Here is a 27,302-nt window from a genome sequence, read left to right as displayed (position 1 = left end):
TTTGAGAAGAGATATGGGGAACTGGCTGCTGTGGTCAGGACTGAGCCAGAGACAAGCAGAGATCTCACAACGTTTAGTTGTTCATACATGTTCTAGGAAGACCACTGGTGTCACAAGGACTTTGTGTAGTTGCTGACTGGGGATGCAGGAGGTGTTTATTGATATACTGGTTTTCTGCATGCTTTGTAAAGTAGTACTTTTTCCCTTTTTGTCTCTCTTCCCAATAAACTTTTTTTCTCCTAGTGTCTTGCACTTCTTACTGTTTGTATCTTGATGTGATTCATTGATTTCTTAAACCACTATGTAGGTTAAAACTCTTCTTGGAGATAGCTCTACCTTGCACGGGGACGTGTATGCCTACTATTTTAGTGCTACTAATTGATTATGTCAAATTCAATTTACATTGAACAATTGACACCACAAGCCAGATCAGTGCCACCCAACTTACAAACTCAGGCCTGTCAGACATGTTGGCTAGTGCCACCTTATGCAACGAGTTACAAAGTTTAAAACCAACAGCTTAGAATCAACCCCAAAACAGCCAGATAACAGAAGTCAGGGATTCGGAGCTTTCATTGTGAAGCTCTGTTTAACAGTTGGGCAGACACATAGTGTGATGTCTTCAGTTTCCAGATGGTCTCCAGATGCAACCCAGGTAAAGTGCATTACAATAGTCTAGCCTTGAGGTGACAGTGGTTTGAATAACTCTAAAATGGTCTGTATTGATTAAAAAAAGTATATACACCAGAGGTGAGCAAACTACGGCCTGTGGCCCGCGGGACCATCCTGCCCAGCCCCCGAGCTCCTGGCCCTGGTGGCTAGACCCAGCCCCTCCCCCGCTGTTCCCTCTCCCCCGCAGCCTCAGCTCACTTGCTCCACCACCTCAGCTCGCTTGCTCCGCCACAGGCGCAATGCTCTGGCCAGCGGGGCTATGAGCTCCTGGGGCAGCGCAGCTGCAGAGCCGGGCCTGACCCCGTCTCTGTGCTGCGTGGTGGCGGCGGCAAGGCCCAGCTGTAGTGCCACCAGCCACCGGTGCTCCAGGCAGCACAGTAAGGGGGCAGGGAGCAGGGGGGGGGGGGTTGGATAGAGGGCAGGGGAGTTCAGGGTGGTGGTCGGGGGCGGGGTTGTGGATGGGGGCAGTCAGGAAGGAGGGGGGTTGAATGGGGCGGTAGGGGGCAGTCAGGGACAGGCGGTAGGGGGCAGTCAGGGGACAGGGAGAAGGGGTAGTTGGATGGGGCAGGGGTCCCGGGGGGGCCATCAGGAATGAGAGGAGGGGTTGGATGGGGCACCGGGGATCCGGGGGTGGTCGGGGACAGGGAGCAGGGGTGTGTGGATGGGGCAGGGGTCCGGGGGGGGGGGCCTTCAGGGAACAGGGGGAGTTGGATGGGGCAGGAGTCCGGGGCAGATAGCAGGTGGAGGCCGGGCCACAACCCCCTCCCCTAACCGGCCCTCCATACAATTTATGAAACCCGATGCAGCCCTCAGGCCAAAAAGTTTGCCTGCCCCTGATATACACCTTCCTTCCTGGGCATAGATGCCAAAAAAAAAAAAAAAAAAAAAAGCACTCTTCAGTATAGCTACACTGGAGTGTCCTAGGATCTAACAAGACTCCTAAATTGTGATCCTTTGTCACATATGGTGCTTTCACTCCTCCAGTGAGGGATACGAATATAATCTTTACCAATCTTTCTGATTTCCTAATCATCATTACCTCAGTCTTGTCTGAATGGAGCCTCAACCAGGTAGTCCTTCTCCAAGGGTCATTTTCTTACAAATACTGTTATACATTCCACTGCACCATTCAAATTAGATGAAACAGAGAATATCATACTGATGGCAGCACAGCCCATGCCTCCTCATTAACCTATCAAATGGCCTTGTGTACATATTGCACAAGAGATGAGACAATAAGATTCATGTGGAACCCTGCATAGGAGAATTCTTGGAGCAGTTGCCCAAAACAATCCTTTGAGACCAAAGAAAGGAATTTAGCCAGTAACGAGCAGCAGTACCATCCGCTCCTCAAATATGGCAGCACATTGTGATCAGTGGTATCCATAGCAGCTGATGGAGTTAAAAGAATCAGCATGAACACTTTGCCCTCTCCTATCACTAGGAGAAAACTTATTGAGGCTACCTGTGCAGTTTGTTCCATTTCCAGGTCTAAAACCTGCATGACTTGTAGCTTTTGTGGTTGCATATACATGGTTAGCAATTTCTGCCAATAGACTGTGACAATCTGGGAATTCCTTGGTACACTTTGCTGAAAAACTGATAAGTCCTGTGTGCTCAAAATTTCTCTCCACCTTTCTCTCTGAGATTTTTCAAGGCTTTTTTGTTGTTGTTGTCATTCCTGTGGTCTGGAGCACAGATGCTATCAAGCTGACTATCTCCTTGCTAGCCCCCAGTTCTCCTCTGCTGCACACTGTTCTTTCTCTCTTCCCCCTTCTGCCACATCCAGACTCCTAATTTTATTTCACACGCCCAGGAACTATTTCTTTCAGCTAATCAAATTATTTTGCTAATAACACTCCAGCAGGCCAAGCAATCAGCAGTGTGTCTCATCTTTTTGTTTTCTCCACAAAACTTGCACTGGTCACTGTTCACAGAGTTCAAAGAGCCCAGTTAGGGACCATCTTGAAAGGGGGAGAGAAAATGCTTTGTCAGAACTCATAACAGAACTTTCACTCTAAAATACCTGACGAGATGGAGATTATGCCTTATGCCATTTTCTGTAGCAAAAAGCAACCAGAGCCCAATTCTGGGCACTCCTTCAGTTCATAGATCCTCAGAACCATATTTTTAAATTCCCAAAATATATTGGCCTGGAAAATTTTCAGCTGTTAAGGTACCTAGAAGCTGGTCAGGGAGAACTGTATATTTCACCATTGACTTGCACAACCAAACAGTTATTTTTGCTTACTGCTTATTGTTTTCCTTTATCTTCTGAATCTACTATAAAACACTTGCAGCAAAATCCCAGCAAAACAACACTACTGTCTCTGAAAGACTTTAACAAGTCTCATATGGCTAAAAATTGGAACAAGAATTTGAGGTACAGATAAGTGACTTTCTTCCGAACTTCTGAAGAGTGTTCAGTGTCACTAACAATGCATTGAACAACTGAATATTATTAGAGCATTTGATGAGGGTGGCTTTACACATGTGGAATGTTTTGCACATTGCTTTCATGTGGTATTTCATGAGTTTTTGTAATAAAAAATGGAATTTGCAGGATTTGGTTCCAACCACATGAAAATCAGCAGGTGTTTATTACACAAAACAAAAAAAAGTCCCTTAAAAAGCTCCAAACAGAAAATATCACTGCAGACTGGAATCCTACTGTGCACATTTTACAGCCCCTTCCGAAACAGTAACAAGTTGCTGATGAATTAGCTTAAAGTGTTGTGTACAGCCTGCTGGAATTTCATAAATATCAATTATGCAAAATTCTTTCCCTAATTGAGATTACCAAAAGAGGTGTTACTGAAACAGCCTCCCTGTGTACAGTCATACCACTTAAAAGGCTACTAGAACATGAAATGTTTCTTACAAAAGGACATTTTGACAAGTCAAATAAATATGAAGAGATACTGTATTACAAATTTGCCATAAATCTGGATCAGAGAATGATGAAAGGTTAAAGAGGCAGTAAAAATCAGCATATGTGCATGCTTGCCATTCAACAGAATCAAGATTCAGGACTTTACAATTTCCACTCTGTTTGGCAGAAAACACTATTTGACAGTTCACAGATCTTTGGATATGCAGGAACTGAAAACTGTCATAGCAGAAACCTCTGCTTATTTTAGCCACAGTGCAATCTTCTCTGAGCACCTGCTACAGGATAGTTATAGAAGAATGCCCTGTGTCTTTACGATATACTACTAGCTCAGGGATTGGCAACCTTTGGCACACGGCTTGCCAGGGTAAGTCCCCTGGTGGGCCGGGCCAGTTTGTTTACCTGCCGCGTCCGCAGGTTCAGCTGATCATGGCTCCCACTGGCTGCGGTTCACTGTCCCACGCCAGTGGGGCCTGCGAGAAGCCGCAGCCAGCACATCCCTCAGCCCGCGCCACTTCCCGCAGCCCCCATTGGCCTGGAGTGGCAAACCGTGGCCAGTGGGAGCCGCAATCGGCCGAACCTGCGGACGCAGCAGGTAAACAAACCTGCCTGACCCGCCAGGGTGTTTACCCTGGCGGGCCGCATGCCAAAGGTTGCCGATCCCTGTACTAGCTTGATGAGTCATTTAATTAGGTTGTAGGAATTCCGTGAAGTAGGGAACAAAGTATGTTGTCCTGATCTTTTAGGTTTAACTCCTGAATTGCTAAGATTCCCACCCAGAAATGTATGTTCTGAACGTGTTTAACATGGCAGGAAATATTGCAAATCAGAGTTTCAAATAGCTACTGGAAAATGCACATCATCTGGCGCTTTTTTGAAAAGTGAAGCTACAGTAATTGATTTCACATATAATTGTATTTCTGCTGAAAAAGTCCATCATGGTCTTATGATTTGGATTGTTTCAAAGATGCTTTTCACTGTGTAACAGAGGCTAATCACTTAGGCTAAAGACGAAGAAGAGGGCATATGTGGTCCGAGTCTAACTTTAGGAGGATAGGGATTGTCAATTGCTACTTTGACTCTGTCTCATCACTAGTACACCAGTTAACAATACATCTTTATGATTCAAAATAACAAGTAGAGGAGAACCTATCCTGGATCTGTTGCTTACTAATAGCAAACAATTGATTGAAAATGAGAGAATAATATGAAAGCCTCAAACCAATTACTTTCATTCGGTATAATAAGGAATGGATTAATAGAACAGAGCTCTAAAAAGGCATTTGATTTCAGGAAAGTAAATTTTGACATTAAGAAATCTCAAGAGTAAGAACTGCTGGGAAGAAGTATTGAGAATGGCTGGCTGAAATGCTGAATTTTGTTTTTAAAATGTCATTAACAAAACTGGAAATTTTATGATTAAGAAACAAGGAAGACTTAATACAAACAACTCTTCATAGAGAGCAGGTAAGGGAGTACTCGGAAAATTTGAACATATAGAAATTTGGACATGGGGACATTCTTGAATTTCTCAGGCCCTGTTTGCCCTGTGCAGTCTTGGACAGCGTATCCCAGTTTCTTTTTCAAGCTAGTTGTCACTCTTCAGCTCTCAAGCAGTTGAGGAAAACCTGGACAAGATTGGTATCTGTGTCCAAAACTATAGTAGAATACCTCCTTGAGGACTTCATAGAAATGTAGGGCTGGAAGGGACCTCAAGAAGTCACCAAGTCTAGCCATCTGAACTGTGGCAGGACCAACTAAATTTAGACCATTCCTGAAAGGTGTTTGTCCAACTTGTTTTTAAAAGCCTCCAGTGATGGGAATTCCACAATCTCCCTTGGAAGCTTATTCCAGAGCTTAGCTACCCTTATAGTTAGAAAGTTGTTCCTAATATCTAACCTAAATCTCCCTTGCTGCAGGTTAAGCCCATTTCTTTTTGTCCTACATTCAGTGGACATGGAGAACAATTGATCCCTATCCTCTATATAACAGCCCTTAACACACTTGAAGACTATCAAGTTCCCCCTCAGTCTTCTCTTCTCAAGACTAAACATGCCCATTTTTTTTTTTAAATCTTTCCTAATAGGTCAGGTTTTCTAAACCTTTTATCATTTTTGTTAGTGTCCTTTGGACTCTTTCCAATTTGTTCATGTATGTCCTAAAGTGCGGCACCCAGAACTGGACACAGTACTCCAGTTGATGCCTCACCAGTGCCAAATAGAACAGGACAATTACCTCCCGTGTCTTACATATGACACTCCTGTTAATACACCCCAGAATGATATTAGCTTTTTTTGTAGGTGCATCACATTGTTGACTCATATTCAATTTGTGATCCACTGTACCCCCCAGATCCTTTTTAGCAGTACTACCACTTAGCCAGCTATTCCCCATTTTGTAGTTGTGCATTTGATTTTTCTTTCCTAGGTGTAATACTTTGCACTTGTCTTTATTGAATTTCATCTTGTTGAATTCAGACCAATTCTTCAATTTGTAAAGGTCATTTTGAATTTTAATCCTGTCTTCCAAAGTGTGAGCAACCCCTCCCAGCTTGGCATCATCCACTGATTTTATAAGCACACTCTCCAGTCCTTTATCCAAGTCATTAATGAAAATATTGAATAGTACCAGACCCCTGTGGGACCCCACTAGATATACCATCTGTTTGACAGCGGTGATAACTGCTTTTTGAATATGGTCATTCGACCAGTTGTGCACCCACCTTATATTCATTTCATCTAGACCACATTTCCCTAGTTTGCTTATAAGAATGTCATGTGGGACAGTGTCAAAAGCCTTACTTAAAATCAAGATATATCACATCTACTGCTTCCCCACTATCCACTAGGTCAGTAACTCTCTCAAAGAAGGAAATACTTGTACTCATTTGGTCTTGATACGTTTAGGGTGAGTGGCTTACGAACATAAGAATGGCCATTCTGGGTCAGACCAAGGATTCCGCTAGCCAACTGATGTCTTGCATTCCCTCCCCCCGCCCCATCCCTTTCTCTTGCAGCGACCTAGCCTTCTGCTTTTATGCAGAATTAATTTGTTTTTCTTTTTCTGCCAATTTGTCTCATCCTGGAGCAAACCTGGAGAGACATACTTGTTGTTGCTCCCAGAAAATAATTTTATAAAGGCTTTCTGAGCAAGCCTTTTGATTTGTAAGTACTACTCTAACATAACCTGTAGGTGGACTCATCACATCAAACAAGGGGAACTGCTTCATGATAACACTAGACAATGTAGTAGAATTTTTTAAGGACAAGCATCTTTTTTACTTATATTATTTTCTCCTCCTCTGTCGAGGTCCAAAGAAAAATGAGGCACTGTGCCAGAATTTTATTCAGCATCTAAAGGATGTTCATGCTGTGATTGCAGTTCCCTGCAGGCAGAGGTTCTCCAGCTCTTATTCCACTTAATTCATCATTCAAAACCCAGCAGGGGACTCTGCTTGATTTTGGACTTGAAATGGTTAGACTGGTAAAATTTGCCCCACTCCTCACCCCCATGAGGTTTAAAATAGAATCAATCTACATAGGGATCCTAACAATTGCTCCCAGAGAACTATCTAGCCTTGATAAACCCATAGGATGTGAATAACATCCCAGTGCCAGGTTTTGCTCTGGAACATTTCTTCTATAATACAATAAAATAGTCCTTTACCTTCAGCCTGACCTCAGTACCCAGGGGTTTTCCAAAACTGATGTTGGTAGTGGTTGTTTTTCACAGCCTTCCCTTCCATGTGCCTTTAAACCAATATCTGTTTAGCACTTGCCGTTATGACATGTATTGAAACCTTTAATTGGGTGACCAATTAAACATTACAACAGTACAAAACTCCCTTGCTTGTCCATGTGTTTTATATACACTCCTGCAATACATCCTGTTGGTTGTGTACATGCTTTTGTTACTTGCCTTCAAGATGTGCACCAGGAAAGAACTTGAAAAACTCTTGGCCAACTTCAAGTTAACTTGAAAAACAGTACAGTTGAGGTGTTATGGATATAGAATTTATTTTACACTGTTTATAAGTCTAAAATGCAATAGATTAAATATAAAAACAAAATTCATTGCTGAAAACGGACTCAAAGGTTTGGTGATGAAGGTAGAAAATTAAGAAACTGCTTTAGGGCCTTTAGAGATGGTGGAAAGAAACATGTTGAATGATAATTCATATCCTTTGACTTGGGCTTGTCTATACAGGAAAGTTTTACTGGTACAACTACCCAGGTGGACACTCTTATTCCAGAATGAGTGAAGAGGAAGGTAAAAGGGACTATTATACAAGAATAAGTGTCAACTCACAGAGTTATACCAGTATAATTGAATGTGTCTAAATTTACATCTCAACGTATATTGAGATAACTTCCATGTATAGACAAGCTAGCTTCTGTCAGGCTCCTCCAATCAGTAGGCTTAAAACTACTTCACTATTAGAGCCACAACTTGATACTATGTACATTGAAGTGTCATCTATATTTGAATTAAAGATCTTGTATTCCTGTTGGGAGTTAAATGTTTACCCCTGGAATTATTTCTTCCAGAGACTCAGTCATTTGTGGAAAAGACCAAAGAGAATAGGACGTCCTTGGCCTGGTCATCTGTATTTGAATTAAAGATCTTGTATTCCTGTTGGGAGTTAAATGTTTACCCCTGGAGTCTTTTCTTCCAGAGACTCAGTCATTTGTGGAAAAGACCAAAGAGAATAGGACTTTCTTGGCCTGGCTCATGAGGTCTCCTAAACTCTCTCAGTCTTGTCCAATTGTATTGCACTTCCAGACTAATTATAAATAAGTCTTCCCCTTAGTAAGTGAGAGCTATGAAACTAAAAGCAGTTTGTGAATTCTAGGTGCTATCACCCAGCAGAGTTTCCACTTCCCTGTCCTTGTCTCACGTAAATAATCCATTCCTCAGGTTTACTTCCAAATTCATATACATCTATTAAAGCTTGCTATTCACAGGACCACCAATCTGGACACAACTTTCTTAATTTCTTCTCATGTCAAGATTATGCCCAGTCTGAGGTAGAGGGCACAGGTGGAGTTCTGGATGGCATAAGGACAGTTGTCTCCGAGAAAGTTTAAATTGCACATAAATGGCCATTTGCTTTTATTGTAAAATTTCACATAGAACAGTGAGATTGGCTCTGATCAGCGTCAAAGAGACAAAAGGGGAAAAAAGTAGCAGCAGCAGTGATCTGATCAGACAACTGAACTGTTTTCTGATATGTTGAAATCATTGTGGAAAACCAGGCATCCCAGGTTAATAAGAGAATTGAGTATCCTCTTCCTGTGGAAAGAAAAGCATCTAATAGCCCTCATAGTGGTCAGACCATCTTTGCATGCAGGCTAAACTAAAATGCAGTATTTCCTAGGGAGTGGTCACTCCCTCTTATTATTAGAACCCCTTTGTCCAGGTGGGAGTTCCCATATATGACCTGTTTATGTCAGTGATGAGTACCTAATTCCAGAAGAATTGTAGTGGGTACCTAGATGTGGTCTATTGTGGCCCACCATAGAATCTTTTTTGTCCCTTGGTCCATGGGCTTGCTTTATCTGACTCCCTCCTATCCCAGCTTCCCATTAGTCAAGGTTGTCTCAAAGATTGAGGCAGATGGAACTGTTCCTGCTTGCCCAAGAAGAGCCTGGTTTGTCAACATTCGAGCTGTTCATGTACAAGCAGTGACTCCTTACCCAGATTCCCAGTCTCCTGTCTCAGTACATTCCAGATCCTATCTCTGATGACTTCATGTGCAAGGGGTTAACCCTCTTGGAGAAAGGAGTCCCATTGCATCCATTACTTATTACATGATTTGGAAGAAGTTCTTTTATTTTCCTAAGAGACAGCCATGTGTGTGTGTGCCTTGAACAAAGTCTTAGATCTTCTGCAGGAAGTTTTTGGTATGTACCTGACTATCAGTGTTTCAAAAGGTTGGGCTTCTGACCTCTGTGTATCTGATATAGGGTTGTTGTTTTTTCACTGGTTTCCCAAGCTGATGATTAGTTTCTTAAGGGCTCTTATAAGATACAGATCTCTATCTTGGAGTTTGTCCTAAGCTATAGTTTAAATTGTGACTTAAAGATCTTGTGCAAGCCTCCCTTTGGCCCTATGGACAAGATGGTGATTTCCGATTTTTAGCTGTTGTTTAGTCAGTAACCTTCTATAGTCATTCTCACTTAACAACCTAGTATATAAAATAAGGTGACTTTGATTATGATCCTTTGTGCATAAGTGTCTCCCCTCCCACCCCCCTCTTTCTCAGATGACAGTGTATAACAGTTTCACTGTCTGGATTCATGGGAGGGCAGTAAAGTTTTGCCTTACTAAGAATCTAGAATTTTGTGTAGATTAATGGCTGTTGGACATTTTGGGGACATCCACAATAGACCGAGCCAAAGTTATCCTGTCCCAATAGATTAAAACTTATATTAAAGAGGTCCATGTTGACATCTGTATTTTGAGTCGTGGAGACAAAGCTCCAGAGGAAAAACTATACTTTCCAAGCATCTCCAGTGTATGGACTTGCTCACATCTTTCTTTTAATTAATATATCATTAACCAGACTTAACATTATTATTTTACAGCACCCAAAATTGTTAGGCACCTTACAGTATAGATAAATTACAAGTGTTCCCTATCTAAAAAGCTTACAATCTATTTTCACACAAGACACAAAAAGGGGTATAAAGAAAATAAGGTGATGAGGTTAGAAAAGAACCATCGGGATTACAGAAAGAGTGATTGGTCACTAAGTTCACAAGGTTTGTGAACAGAATAGTTGATACTTTAAGAAACAGTTGTATAGATGCACACAAAAAGGGTTTTGAAACTGGTATCATTTGCATTGTAGTGATTGGATTAAGATATGCAGGAGAAAATATTAGCATCCATATTTTACAAGGAAGTTGAGGTAGAGTCAAGATATGGGTGGCAGGAAGACCATAAAGGGGGACGTTGCAGTAATCAAGTATCAAAGGGGTAGCCGTGTTAGTCTGGATCTGTAAAAAGCAACAGAGGGTCCTGTGGCACCTTTAAGACTAACAGATGTATTGGAGCATAAGCTTTCGTGGGTGAATGCCCACTTCGTCGGATGCATGTATATGTATATGCATCCGACGAAGTGGGCATTCACCCACGAAAGCTTATGCTCCAATACATCTGTTAGTCTTAAAGGTGCCACAGGACTCGCAGTAATCAAGATTGATCACGAAAGTTTTTGCTATCTAGACAGAGAAGAAAAAAGTTAGATTTTATAAATGATATGGAGGGAAAAGCATAAACATTTGGGCAGAGCCTAGATTCAAGAAACATATTCAGGGAAAACTGAGACTTGCTGATCAGAGAAGGTGTGGTTAAATCCTGAATTAGAAAAGTTTGGAAGGATAACACCAAGAAAGTTTTTGTTGAAAGGTATTTAAAAAAAAAAAAATAGCAGTAATACATAGTTAATTTCACAATCTGTCGATCATGTTTTTTATTTCGCTCGCCCTATGCTACCACACTTAAAATAATTATATGCATATTCTTAGCTAAATGCTATTTTCCATTTTAAGATACAATTTGGTGGTTGAAGGGTTAGTAACTGAGCTGTTTCAAATTGCACCAGTTTTAAACTTGGTAAACAAGTTATCTAACCACATGCCAATGTTACTTGAGCATAAATGTTAGGAAGTTATCAAGCCTGTTTTATTTACAAATTAAAACAAACTACCCCCCCCCCCCGATTTGGATACATTTTTATACAATAAAAAAGGACTGCAACAAAGGTATAAAGAAGATACCCCAAGCATACATCCTGGCCCCACATACATCATGGCCTCACGCATACATGCACACATGGAGGCTGCAGAGCCACCGTGCATCAGTTGCCGCTCTGAGCAGCTGGGATTTGAATGGGGCACATGAGTCTCTTACCCACACATGCTGGTCATATGGGGATTTTCCCCTTTACCTTCCTCTTCACACGGACTCTGAACTCACCACCATCTAAGTCTCCCTTTTCCCCTGTGCCAAAGGAGGCAGACATGTGTCATGAATCTCTAAAGGGGGTTCAGCAAAAAACATTTGGGGAACCTCTGGTGTATGGAGACATTTTTGTAATGTATCAAAGGGGTAGCCGTGTTAGTCTGAATCTGTAAAAAGCAACAGAGGGTCCTGTGGCACCTTTAAGACTAACAGAAGTATTGGGAGCATAAGCTTTCGTGGGTAAGAACCTCACGTCTTGCATCTGAAGAAGTGAGGTTCTTACCCACGAAAGCTTATGCTCCCAATACTTCTGTTAGTCTTAAAGGTGCCACAGGACCCTCTGTTGATTTTTGTAATGGCAAATCACAAATAATAAATAATGAGGGCAAAAGAATTTCAGTCCATCAGTGGAGACAACTGTAGAATGGCAAATGAAGGAGGCAAAGTGATGTCAATGCTGGTTTCTGGGGAGCTGGTAACAATACCAGGACTGTTACTGTCATTGAAATAAAGGAAACTGAAACACAAGAAATAAATATTTCAAAATAACTGAGATTTGGGTTGGTAAATTCTCCATTACTGAGTCTTTACTCAAGTTTGGATGTCTTTTTAAAAGATAAGCTTTAGTTCATCCACAAATTATGGGGCTAGATACAGGAGTTACTGGGTAAATTTCTGTGGTCTGTGTTGTGCAGGAATCATAATGGTCTTAAAAAAAATTATGGATCTATAAAATTGCATGAGGACCTCAGGACTGTGCTGTGCTAACTGCTTGCAGCTCAGCTGGTTCCACCCCTTATCTGTCCGTTTGAACTCTGTCCAAAAGTGGTAGATCAACAGTGTGCCAAGAAATATTAGTGAATATGAATGAGAAGATATTAAAGTCTGATCATTGGGTTTTTAATTGTTGGTGTAGATGTGCTGAAAGAGGACTTCCGAGTAGATTTGAGACATGTGAATTTAGTTGCTCTGCTGTTAATAATTTAGGGCCAAATTCTGATACTTTTACTCACATTAAGTAGCACCTTACTCCAAAGGTGGTCTCATTCACTTCAGTCGATACCTAAATTGGTGCCTTAAAACTAACTTTTAGGGTGCTATTCTCCTATAAAAGGGGAGATTTTTTTTGTATCATTGGTGGTTAGTGGGTGTCATATTAATAGATTCTTGATTGAGCTATGTCAGTTTACACCAGCTGAAGATCTGCCCCCTTTATGTCAGTTGGAGAAGACAATACAATCTATCACTGCAAAATATTTTCAGAAGTGCCCAGAGCTAACTATTTTTACTAGAAGAGGGAAACACAAATACAAGTACAACACATTAAGAACATCAGTAACTGATGTCTTACTGAAGAATTACCAGATCTGGGAAATGACAAAATGGATATTTGAAAACTTTTTTTTTTTTTTTTTTTTTTGCAATGTTATAAATTAAATTGTGTGGGTTTTTTTTAATGGATTAAGTGTTTTCTTCTCCATTTGATGTATGAGAATTTATATATATATATAAATTATATATATATATATAAAAATTCTCATACATCAAATGGAGAAGAAAACACTTAATATATTATATATATATATATATATATATATATATATATATATATATATATATATATATAAACTTCCATTCACATTAATGTATCTTGGACAAAAATTCTAGTGAGAGACTGGATTCCTAAGAGTAATGTGGCACCAACTTCTGTAATATTTGCATCGTTATAGCTCATGAGATAGTGTGAAAGCCTGTAATTTTTTAAGAGTAAATTTTGTATATATTGTACTAAATCACCTTCCTATAATCACTGTGTTGTAGTGGTTTTTTGCCATTCTGTTACTCTTTTACATATGTTATGTTTCTACTTTAGGTTCCCTTTAGTAACCAGAGTGGCTAAGAATATGTAGGTATTCTTTCTTTTAGAAAGAGTATTTGAATCTTGTACAAATCCACATGCTTTTTTCCTGTAAGACTAGAATTAGGATCTGTTTCTTACATCTTAGCCCAAATTGAACTGACAATTTGAGGCAATTTGTGTTATTTACATGACCTATCAATGCTCACAATAGTGTTCTTAAGATAGGAGTTCCAGAAATCCCCACAAACTTTGAGAGAGACTTCCTCAGTGACCTGTTTGATGTCTAAGAAACAAGGTGATGGCTTTTCTATATATAGGATACTAGCTTCAGAGAATAAGAGTTACACATGTTGCACAGTACTTGGTACCAGGACCAGACGAGACTGAGATGTAAACATAACAATTTTTATTAACTATAAATACACTGGGTCAAATTCATATTCACTTAAATGACACCTCTCATTAGCAGCCTCTTGCACTCCATTGGGGATTTACCCCTTGTGGGGGGACAGGCTGTGATGCTTATGCAGCCCATCTCCCATGGTGCCTAGCATAGGGGCAGATTTAATTTGCACTGGGACTTTCCATAAGAATTCTGCCAGCAAGATCAGTGCTCAATAACTGACCCTGACTCTACCTGCCACATTTTTGATCGGTGCCAACTTCTTGGACTGCAGTGACTCCTTCCCACCCCAGTTTGTGAGGTTGTAGCTGATTTGTGCCACTACTGGCATTTCCCCAGCAGATTTTCCACCGTTACTGAATGGTTGACAGGCTTTACACTATTGGCAAATCTAGCCCACCAACATAACCCAATTACATACAAACTATGCAATACTGTCAGTTCTGAAATCCAGCTTTCAATGTAAGCCTTTTGTATCATCTTCCCCAATACTTCTCTGTCTTTTCCCTTGAGAAGGCACAGCCCACCTGATTGAGGGAGCCACTAGTATTCCACCAGTACCAAGTTAACAATATTTCTATAAAAACTGTCATATGGGTTAGTTGAAAAGGGAAGGATTTCTCCACTGCTGGCTACTGATTAAGTACTGCTTAATTCATTGTTTTTCCAGAGCTGGGCACAGGCAAGTACCTCTTTCAGTGTTTCTCTGTGAGCTGACTTAAGTCACCTCAGCCTTCCAATAACCTTTCACACTTTTTCCCTGTCCAACAGTAAAGCTGTCTCATTTCAAATAATAACTAATTTTATACATATCACACTCATTTCCATCTCTGTTGTTGCACTCTTTCTTGAGCTCTTTGTCTTCCCTATACATCCCTTATCCCTTCAGTATTGGCTTACCCTCCGTGTATCTCTCATAGTCAATACTACAGTTGAGACAGAGCATTGAATCCAAATCCCTTTGAATGTCAGGTTAGAGTGGGAAATGGAAGGATACAGATTTGAACCCACAAATACAATTTTTATTTTTCCTAAATTCAAACACTTGAAGATTATTTTCTAGCTCCACTTTGAATATGGCCAGAATTCCTCAAATAAACAGTCGTAAGATTTTGGCCTCAGATGGAGGAAATTTTACAAGACCTGCTAATTTTGAAACATTTTGCCATTTTCAACCAAAAACATTTGTAATAGATTTAATGTTGTTAAACCCAAAACTAATCCTGCTCCAGTCACCAATACGACCCCTCTGACTAAATCTAATATGGATCTCATCACCACTTTGGTGAACCATCTCTAATAAACACTAATAAAATACAATGGAAAGGCTGAATACAATTGGGCAGTTGTAATTATCTGTACTGTGTCAGGTAGAGAGATCCATGTTTGGTTTCCATTCCATCCCTGGATACACAGGCCAGGAGGGACTGCAAGACTTGTGGTGGAGAAAGAGTGTGCAGCTCCCGTGGAAGGGGAGTGTCTTGTGATACTCGGTAGCAATCCTTACAGATAAACTAAGGGAATTTAGGTTTGTTACAAGGACATGAAAGACCCTATATGAGTGGGAAAGGAATCAAAAATAGCCAATAAGAAGTTAGAAGAGGAAAGGAAAAGGTGTATTCCGTTCAAGTTCTTTTTCAATATTTGAGTTTTAAGCAATGTTGTTCATTTCCAAAAATTCTTAATCTCATGCAGTTTCCACATGGTAATAAAAATAATGCATATAATTTAATTTAATCATTTTAATATACCTTTGTTTCTTCACACATGCTTATATTCTATATAGAGCGTCTTAAGTTTTGAGTATATGCCATGGGTTGGTGAGAGTGTCCAATTTTTTATGTGAATTAAGTCTATAATAAGTAAGCTGCTCTCTCACTTTCTGCATAAACATACCTGAGACTTGCTCAGTTAATTAGAAACTGTAATTCAGTTAAAGTTATGTGCAGGTTCTAATGATCTGATTTATTAAGAGTTGTTCTAAGCTCCATAAAGGATATAAAACATTTTTCATGCTAATATTACAATTGATTGTAGTTCAGTAAGGTTTTAAGTTAACCCAAAGTAAAATAATTGAAAGAAACTGCAGACAAACCTTGATAAAGACCAGACGAAATAGTGATGGTATTTCAGTTAGACTCCTACACATATTGTATTAATAATAATAAAAAGATGTTCAAAACCATGATCTTATTTCATAAGGTTTTTTTTAAATGAGGTTATCAACCTCCTTTGTATTTATTCAGAAAAAGAAATTCATACAGATTGACTAGTTCAGCATAGTGAGTTTAAAGTTTTGAAGCTTTCATTGTATTAATGCCACAGACATAATTTAAAATAGTAAAGTTGAAATTAATCTTTTTTATGCATTAATAGGTCACAGTGATGGCAAAAAAATATAATTAGCTTATATTAAGAGGCAACCGAAGAGCACTGAAAAACCAGAGCATTTCCAACTAATTACTAGCCATACATCATTTATTACAGATTAGCTAAGGTCATGCACTTGGTGCCCCCAGTTACTGCGTCCATACATGTGGTCATTGTTGCCATCAAGCTGCTGAACTTGATGGTTATATTTAATGAACTGAGACTAGACGATGAAGGAAAGTACTAAGAAGAGAAAATATAGACAGCATGTAGTCTATTCAGTTGAACAGTGACCTTTTTAACCTTGATGTATGCAGGAAGTATCTACTTGTATTTTAATAATTATGTTAAGCTTCTTTAATAGCATTTGATATAGATTGTATAGGGACAACCCATCTACAGCTGAAAAACATAGGCAACAGTTATTTCTTTCAAATTACAACACATTTTATCACTGGAGCTATGTGGGGGGGAGAAGAGATGTGTGTTTTCCACCGTCACAAAAGCCACAGTTTTGTAATGCCTCTATCCCTCTAATTTGCTGTAGCAATCTGTACCCAATGTAACGACTGTATAATTTCTAAAAATCACTTTGAAATAAGAATGATGCATAGATGACTTGTGCCTCCCCAGACTGGGGGGGTGGGGCACAATCTAATGGGGAGGACACGTGACCGCCCCATATGTCTCCTCTTCCCAGCGACCCTCCACGCCCTGCACCCAGCCTGGGGGCCAACACACTCTCCCCAAGGAAGCACAACAAGGAATGAATCCCTTGATGATTAACTGTTCCGTTCATTCCCCCTGGGGCCCCTGGCTGTGGCCACTGTCAGAAGACAGGATACTGGGCTAGATGGACCTTTGGTCTGACCCAGTATGGCCGCTCTTATATTTTTATGTTAAAACCAGACAAGTAGCCTTCCTATTCAGTAGGCAGAGGCTCCTTGCATACCTCCACTCCCTGAACACACACACACACACACACACACACACACACACCCAGACACAGGCTTCCTGTGAACTGCCTTCCCTCCTCACCTGTTTTCATGTGTAAATGGTTAAATATTTACAATTTGTAATTTGTTAAATAACTTCCTTTTTTCTGTCTGGGAGATAAGTCATTCAGGGTGTCAACTTTTTAAAATATAGTGGGATGAGATGGGTGGGGGCAGTGTTATGATGAAAGGTGTTTAATAGCTGTCATCAACTGCCTTTGATCTATAGACAATTACAGTCCTGATTGGTGTGCTAACCAGATGTCAGGGGCTCTGGGTCCTTCAGTTCCCCAGTCTGTTTTTTTCTGTTTTTCACCCAAATCAATAGGGTTCTACCTGAAATTTTGGAATTGATCAGACACAGTGTTCCAAAGTTATCATATTACATCCAGATAAACAGATAAATGCTATGAAGTAGAGTGTGGGGCCTCGCTTCACTAAGCCAATAATAATACAAGGAAGATTTTTCAAAGTTTGATTAAATTATGGTAACTTTTTATATTATAAATAGCTACATTTGCATTGATATGGATTGTAAGTTAGGCAGGTATTGTATTGTGTGCACACTGCCTAATACAAAAGGATCCTGATACCCAATTACTAGCATAATAGAAATAATGAATAATAATTTTGACTTTCTGTCAGATGGAGTCTTGTTCTACTTTTGTTCCACACACCAAACTTTGTCCATGTCAGTGAGAGCTCTGCATGTGACTTAACTACACCTCTACCCCGATATAACGCGACCTGATATAACACGAATTCTGATATAACGCGGTAAAGCGGTGCTCGGGGAGGCGGGGCTGTGCACTCCGGCGGATCAAAGCAAGTTCGATATAACATGGTTTCACCTATAACGCAGTAAGATTTTTTGGCTCCTGAGGACAGCGTTATATCGGGGGAGAGGTGTACTATAAAATGCCTTTGGACTTCAGACATTTCTAATGTAATGAAACAAATGGGCATATTTGTTCTGTGTACAAAATATTTTCCAAATAGTTCACTCTGTTTATTTTTGAAAATGTATCAAAGATATACAGAGGAATCACTGCAGAAGACCTAATTACTTATCTGATGTAGGTATCTTGTCTTTATTCTACTCAATTGTATGTGATGACTGGAAACATTTGTTCTCTTTTTAAAGGACAATTAATAGTTCAAGAAGTAATTTTTGAGAAAATTACTTTAGGAAGAATTCTTTTTTATAATTTATTTTGCCTAAATCACACACTATAAGACAAATATTTTAATTTTGAAAGGAAATATGTATATGTGGCAGAAATAGAATTTTGAATTCCTGTGAACCTAAGTGGATTTATATAGGTGCAAATATTCAGAATATCCATGCTAATTGTGTTGATTTAGCTGTATAGTTTGGTCATCCTCTTTAGTTTTTCTTTGTCAGGTTTCACATAGTTGAAGTAGCCTGCAGGTGAAAAGTGTCCCATTAATCTTTTTGATCCTCTAGCACTTGAGCATAAGAATAGCTGATCAATTACAGCAATTGTCTCCCTAAATGAGCTTTTCACATCTACATCTTATTTCATTAGTTAACTGTCTGCTCATAGAACTGATAAAATGGAATACTAGTGGCTTCTTACAGCTTGTTCTGTCTTACAATACAATAAGGATGGGGTTGTTAGCAAAGCGGGCACAAAAGAGTATTTATCCACTACCTGCAATAAATATACATGCTATTGTGTAGGAGTACTTTTGTCTCTAAGGGCTGTTTGTTGAAACCTACTTAAAACAAATCCATTTGCTGTTCAACTTTCCATTTAGTGCTATGAAGAAACTTTTTCTATATTTGACATTTTTATTCAGCATCCTAGGAAGCGTGTCTATGTCCCAAACCATTAAAATGAATGTATATCCTATTTAATTTTAAAATTTGAAACTACCATTTTTAAAATTAACAAAATAAATTTGCCTTTCTCCTCCAATACCTATTGTATTTCAAATGGCCAATCCACTATTTAAAATGTATCTTTTACATGCAAAATGTGACACTGATTCTCTCCAAAAGGAAATCTACAGTTCTGAAGCTGCAAATAAATATGAACACATTATATTGTAATAATTATTCAGAGTTAAGTATAAAGTTCTGTATATTTAACTATGCTCATGTTGCTTTAATTTATAAATTATCTAAGAATTACAGATGACAAAATTCATTCTTCATTCTAAGTGCTGATTTTATTTTTACTGACACTGTAACTAAGGAAATGTATTTCTCCTTTACATCTTCAGCCCATATTTTGGGGAAAACAAAGTAATATTTAATTATATTAAGACATTTTAGTGGAAGCCTGTAGTTAATTGTATTATTTCAGAAGCACATTAAACAAATGACAGCTATTATGGCAATCGTATTTTCCTTAACTAAATATTTTATATTTTCAACTACATGAAGGGGAAGTTTCCAAAAGAAAATCTAACTAGTTACTAAACAAGGGTCTGATCCTGCAAAGACGAGAGTATGTGACTAAAGTTATTCATATACATAAGTCTATGTAGGTTCAGGCCTCCAAAGATTGTTGTGGTATATTCACAATGTATTTCTACATGAAGTTTTCTTGGGTAAGATTGCTTTCTACTAGTCACTGAAATGCGCTAACCCTCAAAAAAATTATTTTAAATATAAAATATGATTAAATACAGAACTCTAACCTACACATTACAATGATGATTCCAAACAATTGTGTGCTGCTTTCTGTACATTTATGTATATCTGACTCAAAAGTTCTTAAGGCCGTTTTCACTTCAAACTTGTTTCAGTAAATTTGAATGCTTGAAAATACATGTTGCATTGGTTTTAAGGAAATAAATTCAGTTTTATAGAGTGTATAAAACCACGGAGTTTTGACAGCTTGATATATGTAACCTTTTTAATTCACTTTTGATTGTTTGTTTATTGCAGGCCTTGTGTGTATGAAGTCGAGTACTTCTGTGGTTGAACTTGTTATGCTGCTTTGTTCACAGGTAAGACATTTTTTGGCTTTAATTGTATTAGTTTCTTCACACAGTGACATATTACTAAATTTTGAGTTTGTTATTCTTGCTTATTTTTTTCTTTCATTCTTTCTATTTGAATATGATGCAAATACAAATGCCATTTCTCACACCTTTCTGTAAAGTGTGATTTCTTGGTACATGTTGTAGAGCAGCAGTACATTCATATTGACATGCAAAGTAATATTTTGTAAACAGTTATTTGTAAAATATATATGCATATACATTATATACTTTATCCTGTTATGCAGAATTTTTGGTCATAATTTCACATGAAACTTTCATTTTCCTGAATTAGTTATTTTTAAAATGTTATTATGTAATAGCATTAACTTTCACCTCTAGGATACATGATGGTAAGTTATTGCACATTTGATGTAAGCTTTCAGTCAGTATTTAAAAAGCTGGGTAAAATGGTTATTAATGATCCCTCAGATGCTTGGATTTTTTTTAATTTTCCATTTTTCCAATATCATACATTCAAATTATTTAACATAATTGAGTGTTTCTGTGAGAAATCTAAAAAGATGAAAAAACTGAGACTACAAAATCATTAAAAATATTTTGAAACTGAAATAACTACTCCTGGTGCTTTTGATAATTCACCCCTGGATTTTAATTAACTTTAAAATGTGTTACTGGCTAAATTTCATACATACCTGTCATCTTGTAAAATATAGTTGTATTAAAGAATCAACAAATATTCTTTGGTTTGTTTAGTTTTCTACAGCAAATATGTATTACCCTAATAGATCCCCAATCCCAAACAGCTTCTAAATTTTCTCCAAAGCTTTAATTATTTCATATTATTTAACAAATGCACACACACAAATGCGTAAATAACAATTAAATTCATACAGAGTAGTGTGTAAAATGAGGTGCCTGTATCTCTCTCTCTCTCTCTCTCTCTCTCTCTCTCTCTCTCTCTCTCACACACACACACACACACACACACACACACACACACACACACACACACACACACACACACACACACACACACACCAACCACTATTACTAAGCTTGTACTTGCTCTTAGTTTGTATTGTAGAATCCACTGTGCATATGTGAAATATGCCCAAACAATGAGTACAGTATCTAGTGACAGCTTAAGTGAAGACTGGTCAAAAGTACAGAGAGCTAAAACTTAGTAATATTTACAACTGAATGTAGCTGCTTTTTTTTTTTTCAACTTACCTGCTGTTTGCCAGTCCGTAGGTTACGTTTCTTCAAGCCTGTACCCATAAGGAAATCATTAGATCTTGTTTTTCTTTTAGCCAAGATGGATATTGGTTAGGGAGAAGTTAAAGAAAAATACATCACTGGCAGGAATCCTCAGTGGGGTTTGAACTTCAAACCTTCTCCTGCAGGGCACTTGAAAAATTTGTTACCTAATGGTTAAGTCCTGGGTTCAAGGGAAATTCCAAAAGATCCATTAAGGCCTTTGAGTTTCATGTCATGCTGCTTTTTTTTAACAGCTTTTGAAGCCTTTACTTGAGGGAAGGAATAACTTACAATGCCTTCTCCCTTAGTCTTTGGTTTTACTGCAAATCACAGGAATAAAGTGGAATGTAGCATTAGGGTCTAGTGTCTTTGATGGCCTCATCATCTAATCATAGGTTTAACATTACTCATTTGCTGGCTCCAGGAATTCCTGCCATTAAGGGCCCTAGAGATGAAACTTTGCCTCAAATATTGATTGAAAGGAAGAGTGAGAAATTTAAGCTCTTTCTGCAATGCTTTTTCTTTAGACTTCTTAGTGAAGCTATTAACAAATGTAGCTAAATCAATTTGCTATTTTTATGTATTTTAGAAAAGTTATTTAATGATTCAAAATATATAACTGTCCAGTTTTTAAAGGTGAAAAAGGATGTACACAGATTTAGAAAAATTAGAATTATTTATTCAGTTTCTATTTTACCAAAAATTGTAATGCTTTTGTTTAAACAAGCTTTCTTCTCTCTACCCAATCACCCACATAAAGAAGAGTTTTTACTGTGTGTCCCCCAAACCTGACATTTCTGAGCATTTAAGGATTGTTCCCTTTGCATCCCTATTAAGAAGATTTAGAACCCCATTGTCACTAGGCAATTCTGAGATTGCTGTTGTAACATTACATTGTTGCCTTCTGACAGACTGGTATGAAATGTTCTGATAGGAATTGGTCAACAGGGGGTTCTAATGTAGAGGTGCAACTCTTCTCTCTTCTTCTTTATCAAGCCTGAATATATTACTTCTACAATGAATCTAACCAGCATGGTCCCAGAACACTGTATGATACCAAGTAGTGCCACCAGACTTGCAGTCCCAATATTTGATATAAAGTAATTTAATAAACTTGCTTTTCTGTTTAATTTTAAAACTAGCTGTCAAAAAGGTATGCTAAATAAATATTAAATAATTTGAATATGAAGAAAATAGTTGAAAATATTGGCTAAGAGGAGAGAGACTTTGAGAAACTACATATATGGAGATACTGTGGTTCTCTGTGTAGGCCACAAAACTGGGAGTCGGGAGACTTGGGTTCCATTCTTAATGCTGCCATTGATTTTTATATTAAATGAGGATAATGGTACCTGCCCTTCTCCATAAGATGATTTGAGAAATACAGATTGGAAGCACTATATGTTTTGTGTACTTTTTAAATATTTATGTTGTAACTATGGCTTTTTTGATAACATGAGCAAATCTTTATTTAAAATGGGTGTTCAAAATGTATTACATTCTCCCAATTACTTGTAGAAGTTTGCCATGTGTATTTTTGTCTTTCAAAAGACAGATGATGATCTAGAAATCTTTGAAAAGTAAGATTTTGTTTGCATAGAACAGGGTAACTTTAGACATTGAAAAAGGAAAGGGAAATGCAAAGTTTGTTTTCCTTTCATTTGCTACAGCAAATTAGATGCTTTTATACTCTTTATGTTAGAAATTCCATGTTAACGACTACAGATTAGCGAGGATGTCAGAATTTTTTTTCTTATCTGAGCTCCTGAATAAACTTAACATTGCCAGTGGCTCACGTCCAAGGTATGGTCTAAATTTACATGAAATATCACATTACAAATGTCTGAAGGTACATGTCATGGATAATTCATTTCATATGGGTAGCCTTTTAGACTGAAGGATATGCAATCAAGTCCATTCCCCCAAAGGAATTTTGAGTCTCTGTGAAAAATACATTTTAAGCTTTAAGGAACTTCTATAGGTATAGTGCATCATTTGGTTTTAATAATTGTTTTCTCTTCTCTATATATTTGGTATATCTTTCTCTATTTTTTTCTTTTAACAAGCCATAACAACACCCATTTCATTAGACTAAAAACTAAATTAATTTTAGGTTTATTTTCTTTTTATATTTACATAGAACACAAATGGTTCTTCAAATATTTTTTTTTCTGGAAAATTGGTAATATGTAATGACTTGCATGTTATATAAAGCGGGCATCCTCATGCTGAATGCAGTATATTTTCTTGTAAAAATGATGAAGATGTGTTATTTTTGACAAGATCTGTGCTTGATTATAGTCTTTGTTCCCTATAGCCTAGTGCTATATGTCACAGCTGTGATGCTGCTTTGAGTGGCAGATTTCTCAAACCATGCAATTTTTTTAAAAAGTGCTTCACATTAGTTTTTTCATTATATTTTCTTCTTTGATATGTAGCAGATTTAGATTTCAATATTTTTTCCAATCTTTTTTCAATACTACAATAGCTTCTAATTATTCCCAGATTTCTTTTAAAGTTTCCCCTCTTCAGAGGTACAGCTTCTGCATAAATTGAGTGATTTTATCCCATAGGATTCTTCAAGTTTTTATAATAAAGCCTTATCAGATATCACTTACATTTTTCTGTACCTTATCTGTCAACAAGAGAGGTTTATTTTCTTAAATACTAAGACATTATTTTTTATTTAAAATACATTACTAATTAACCTGTTTAAAAGTATAAAGTAACAAATTGAAATTCTTAATAGCTAGCAAACTTCAAATAATTGGCAGTTTTGAAGTTTTGTTTCATTTATTCTCCTGATTAACTAAAAGGGATTTTTCCCACTGTGCTTTAAGTTTAATCAGGATCATAACCCAAGGGTCTTCAAAGGAAGCATTTTAAGAGCAACTAGTGTTGCAAGGAAAAGATCTGTTCCTGATTCCTTTTCTTAAGGAAAGCCTTGGATTTTAGACATTACACATTGCATATAAGATCTCCCAAGAGACGCCATCTGGGGAATTATGAGGGAAATTTCACATATAACGAGCAAAAATGATTTACTTATAATTAACAAATAAAACTTCTTATGAGACTCTCATAGAGATGAGAACATTTCAAAACTTCAGTCTTGTGGTACAGGTGTAAATAGGTTTTGAAAATAGTTTTTGAGAAGCTGTGGCACTGTAAATGGTTTACAAAAATGAAATTTTGCCAGATTACGTTGATAGTGTTAGAGAGAGAATTACAGAATTAGTGGACAAATTGAACGTAGTGCATGCAAACACTGGAGTGAATGTACAGTAAAGCAGATATGGTTTTCAGTTCATTATGGTTTCAAAAGTCAAAATAATATTGGGCAGTGTACACAAAGTGGATTGGAGAATGTATAGCCCCTCTCTAAGACTATGGTGAGATCTCACTTAGAATACTATGTTTATCTGTGGTCATTTTAACACTAAAAGATGTAGGAAGGTTGGAGGAAATGTATATAAAAACAACAAAAATTCTTAAGTAAGAATGATTGATGTAGGGCTTTGGCTATTCAAAAAAGCTGCATTGGTTTTATTCAGGTATCAGTTAAACTGATTTAGTTAAATGGTGCAAATCTTGGTGTGGACACTCTTATTTCAGTTTGAGAGTGATTTATTTTGGTTTAGCTTAAGTCAGTTAGGAACAGGTTTAAGATAAACCTAGGTAAGCCAGTCTTAAAGCAAAATTAGAGTGTCCACACTGGTATTTGCATTCTATATCAATTTAAAAACAGATTTAAATTGGTGCAACTTTCTGATATAGATACTTCTTTTAAACTTATAAGGGTTTAACTCCAGACCTTTAAACACTTAAGCATGTAATTAATTACAGCATGTGACAGTCCTGCAAACACTTAGACATGTGCTTCACTTTAAGCACATGAGTAATTCCATTGACTTCAAATCAAGCACATGCTTAAGTGTTTGCAGGATTCGATTTAAATGTGTATAATTTGGACAGGACTGTAACATGAAAATCATTTACAAATATTTGAAGCATGTAAACATCAAGGAGGGGAGAGGAATTTGTTTGGCATTCTACAAGGGGAAATAATTGAAGCTAATGGTTTGTAATTAAGAATCTATACATTTAGGCTGCTGTATATAAGGATGATCCTCCTAATAGTGACATCTGTTAGGCTGCAGTATTCTTCCAAAATAAACAGTCCATTTTTATTATGTATTTATTTATTTACTCTATATTCTGTACAAAGGTGTGCCTGTCCTTTACTCTTTGTGCTCCTTGAGGCATTTTAAAGATTCAGTTGTACAAGTAGAATATTCCAGGAAGTCACAAACATAACTTTGAATATGGATCTTGGGTCGGTGATGGGATCTTTGTTGTCTCTGAAGTGCAAGATGTATCTGCTCCTCATAAACTATTTGACAACCTCCGATTACTACAAACAACCTGAGTTGTTACTGCACAACTCTTCCAATCACTGCCTGACCTGCTATAGATTCTGGTTTTCCAAGGGGTACCTTAGGAATGGTTCTCCTGTTACAAGTCCTTCTTTCCTGAGGAACTGGAACACCAAGATGGGTGCAAAATCCAAACTCAGTGATTTCCCTATAAGGGTATCAAGATCCTTGAAGGGGTGTGTTGGAGTGGACAAACACTACAGTGGACCAGAACAGGCAGAGACTGAAGCTGGGACCCACTCTGCAATATTAAGCCTGACATGAATAAAAAAGTAAAGCCACCCCCAGAGCCAGACTGCCCTTGTAGAGAGCTAATGGGTCTGAATATGTTTTAAGTAGGGGCTCATTTTATTTATTTTAAATGGAAGTGTTAGACATCATCGGAACCTGTCCCTTGTTACTGCTAATGACACCAGGCAGACAGATTACACTTGGAGTGGGGATGTGGGAGGTAGCCAATGTAGGAACCCTTTGAGACAACTTCTCTCACCTATGTGTCCTGAAAGGATGTGGCTCAAATCCAGTGAAGTGCTCCAGGGGAAAAATGCTGGACTGTTCTCAGCTAAGTAGGTCAGTTAAGATGGGTTAGCAGCGCAGAGGGGGATAGATGGTTGTAGTTCAGTCTTCAGGTTCTGGATCAGCCCTGAAAGGGGGTGGAGGACAATCTATAAAAACAAGAGGCTGCTTTGACACCAGAAAGAGTTAGGGGAGGAGCTGGAAGAGAAGAGAAGTGGAAGAACTTGCTTTGGGACCTCATTTGAAAGTAAGTATAGGGAGAGGAGGGTATGGGCCAGATTCAGATGATGTCTAGGTCTCACATTTAAAATAAATAAATGAGCCACTGTTTAAAACTTGTCCACTCTCAGGGTTTAGGGTCTCAAGATGTATATCCCCTGGTGACTTTTATAGGTGTTTATTCCCTACTTGAAAACACAGAGGAATTCTTGGGAATGGGAAACCACATATACTTTATATTTGGAAAAGCACGATAAATACCTATTTACATAATACAATGAAGTTAGTAAAACCCCAGCAGTGTTGGGGAGGGAATGGTTGACTCCAAAGTTCCAGTTATTAATTGCCTGGCTTATTGAGGCCCAAAACTGTTGTTCACAAAATAGTTCTCACCCATCTAAATCTCTGTCATGAATCCAGTTAGAATCCAGCTACGAAGATGCTTCCCTTAACCTGTCTGCTGCAGCACAGCGGTGTCCTCACTAACAGGTCTTGCCCCACTGCACCAGAACCAGGCAGCCACAGATCAGTCAGCTCCACCCAGCTCAGCTGCTGCACAGTTCTGATTCAACAGTCATCTCCACATAGGGTCCAGAATATTTGTATAAGAAACCCAAAGCAAAACAAGACAAAATCTATTCAGAATGTTTGGTCACTGTGACAGAATTTCTGGTTTGTTAGTTGAATTTGGGCTCACTACCCGGTGTTCACAAGCTGTTTTATCAGGATGACACAC

The 27,302-nt window shown here is 38.1% G+C and overlaps 1 protein-coding gene across 4 annotated transcripts in view; it reads left to right on the top strand.

Moving 5' to 3' along the window:
- The window catches only part of NBEA (neurobeachin), an 816,600-nt gene that overhangs the window by 391,896 nt on the left and 397,402 nt on the right, over positions 1 to 27,302 (top strand). For all 4 annotated transcript variants that reach the window (XM_065403538.1, XM_065403557.1, XM_065403547.1 and 1 more), the window contains one exon: positions 20,080 to 20,141. In XM_065403538.1, the coding sequence (XP_065259610.1) occupies positions 20,080 to 20,141 (62 nt within the window). The remainder of the gene's footprint in view (positions 1 to 20,079; positions 20,142 to 27,302) is intronic.

The sequence above is a fragment of the Emys orbicularis genome, chromosome 1 (genome assembly GCF_028017835.1).
Source record: "Emys orbicularis isolate rEmyOrb1 chromosome 1, rEmyOrb1.hap1, whole genome shotgun sequence".
Lineage (NCBI taxonomy): Eukaryota > Metazoa > Chordata > Testudines > Emydidae > Emys > Emys orbicularis.
The sequence above is the reverse complement of the archived record's forward strand: the minus strand, read 5'-3'. Positions and strand labels throughout refer to the sequence as shown.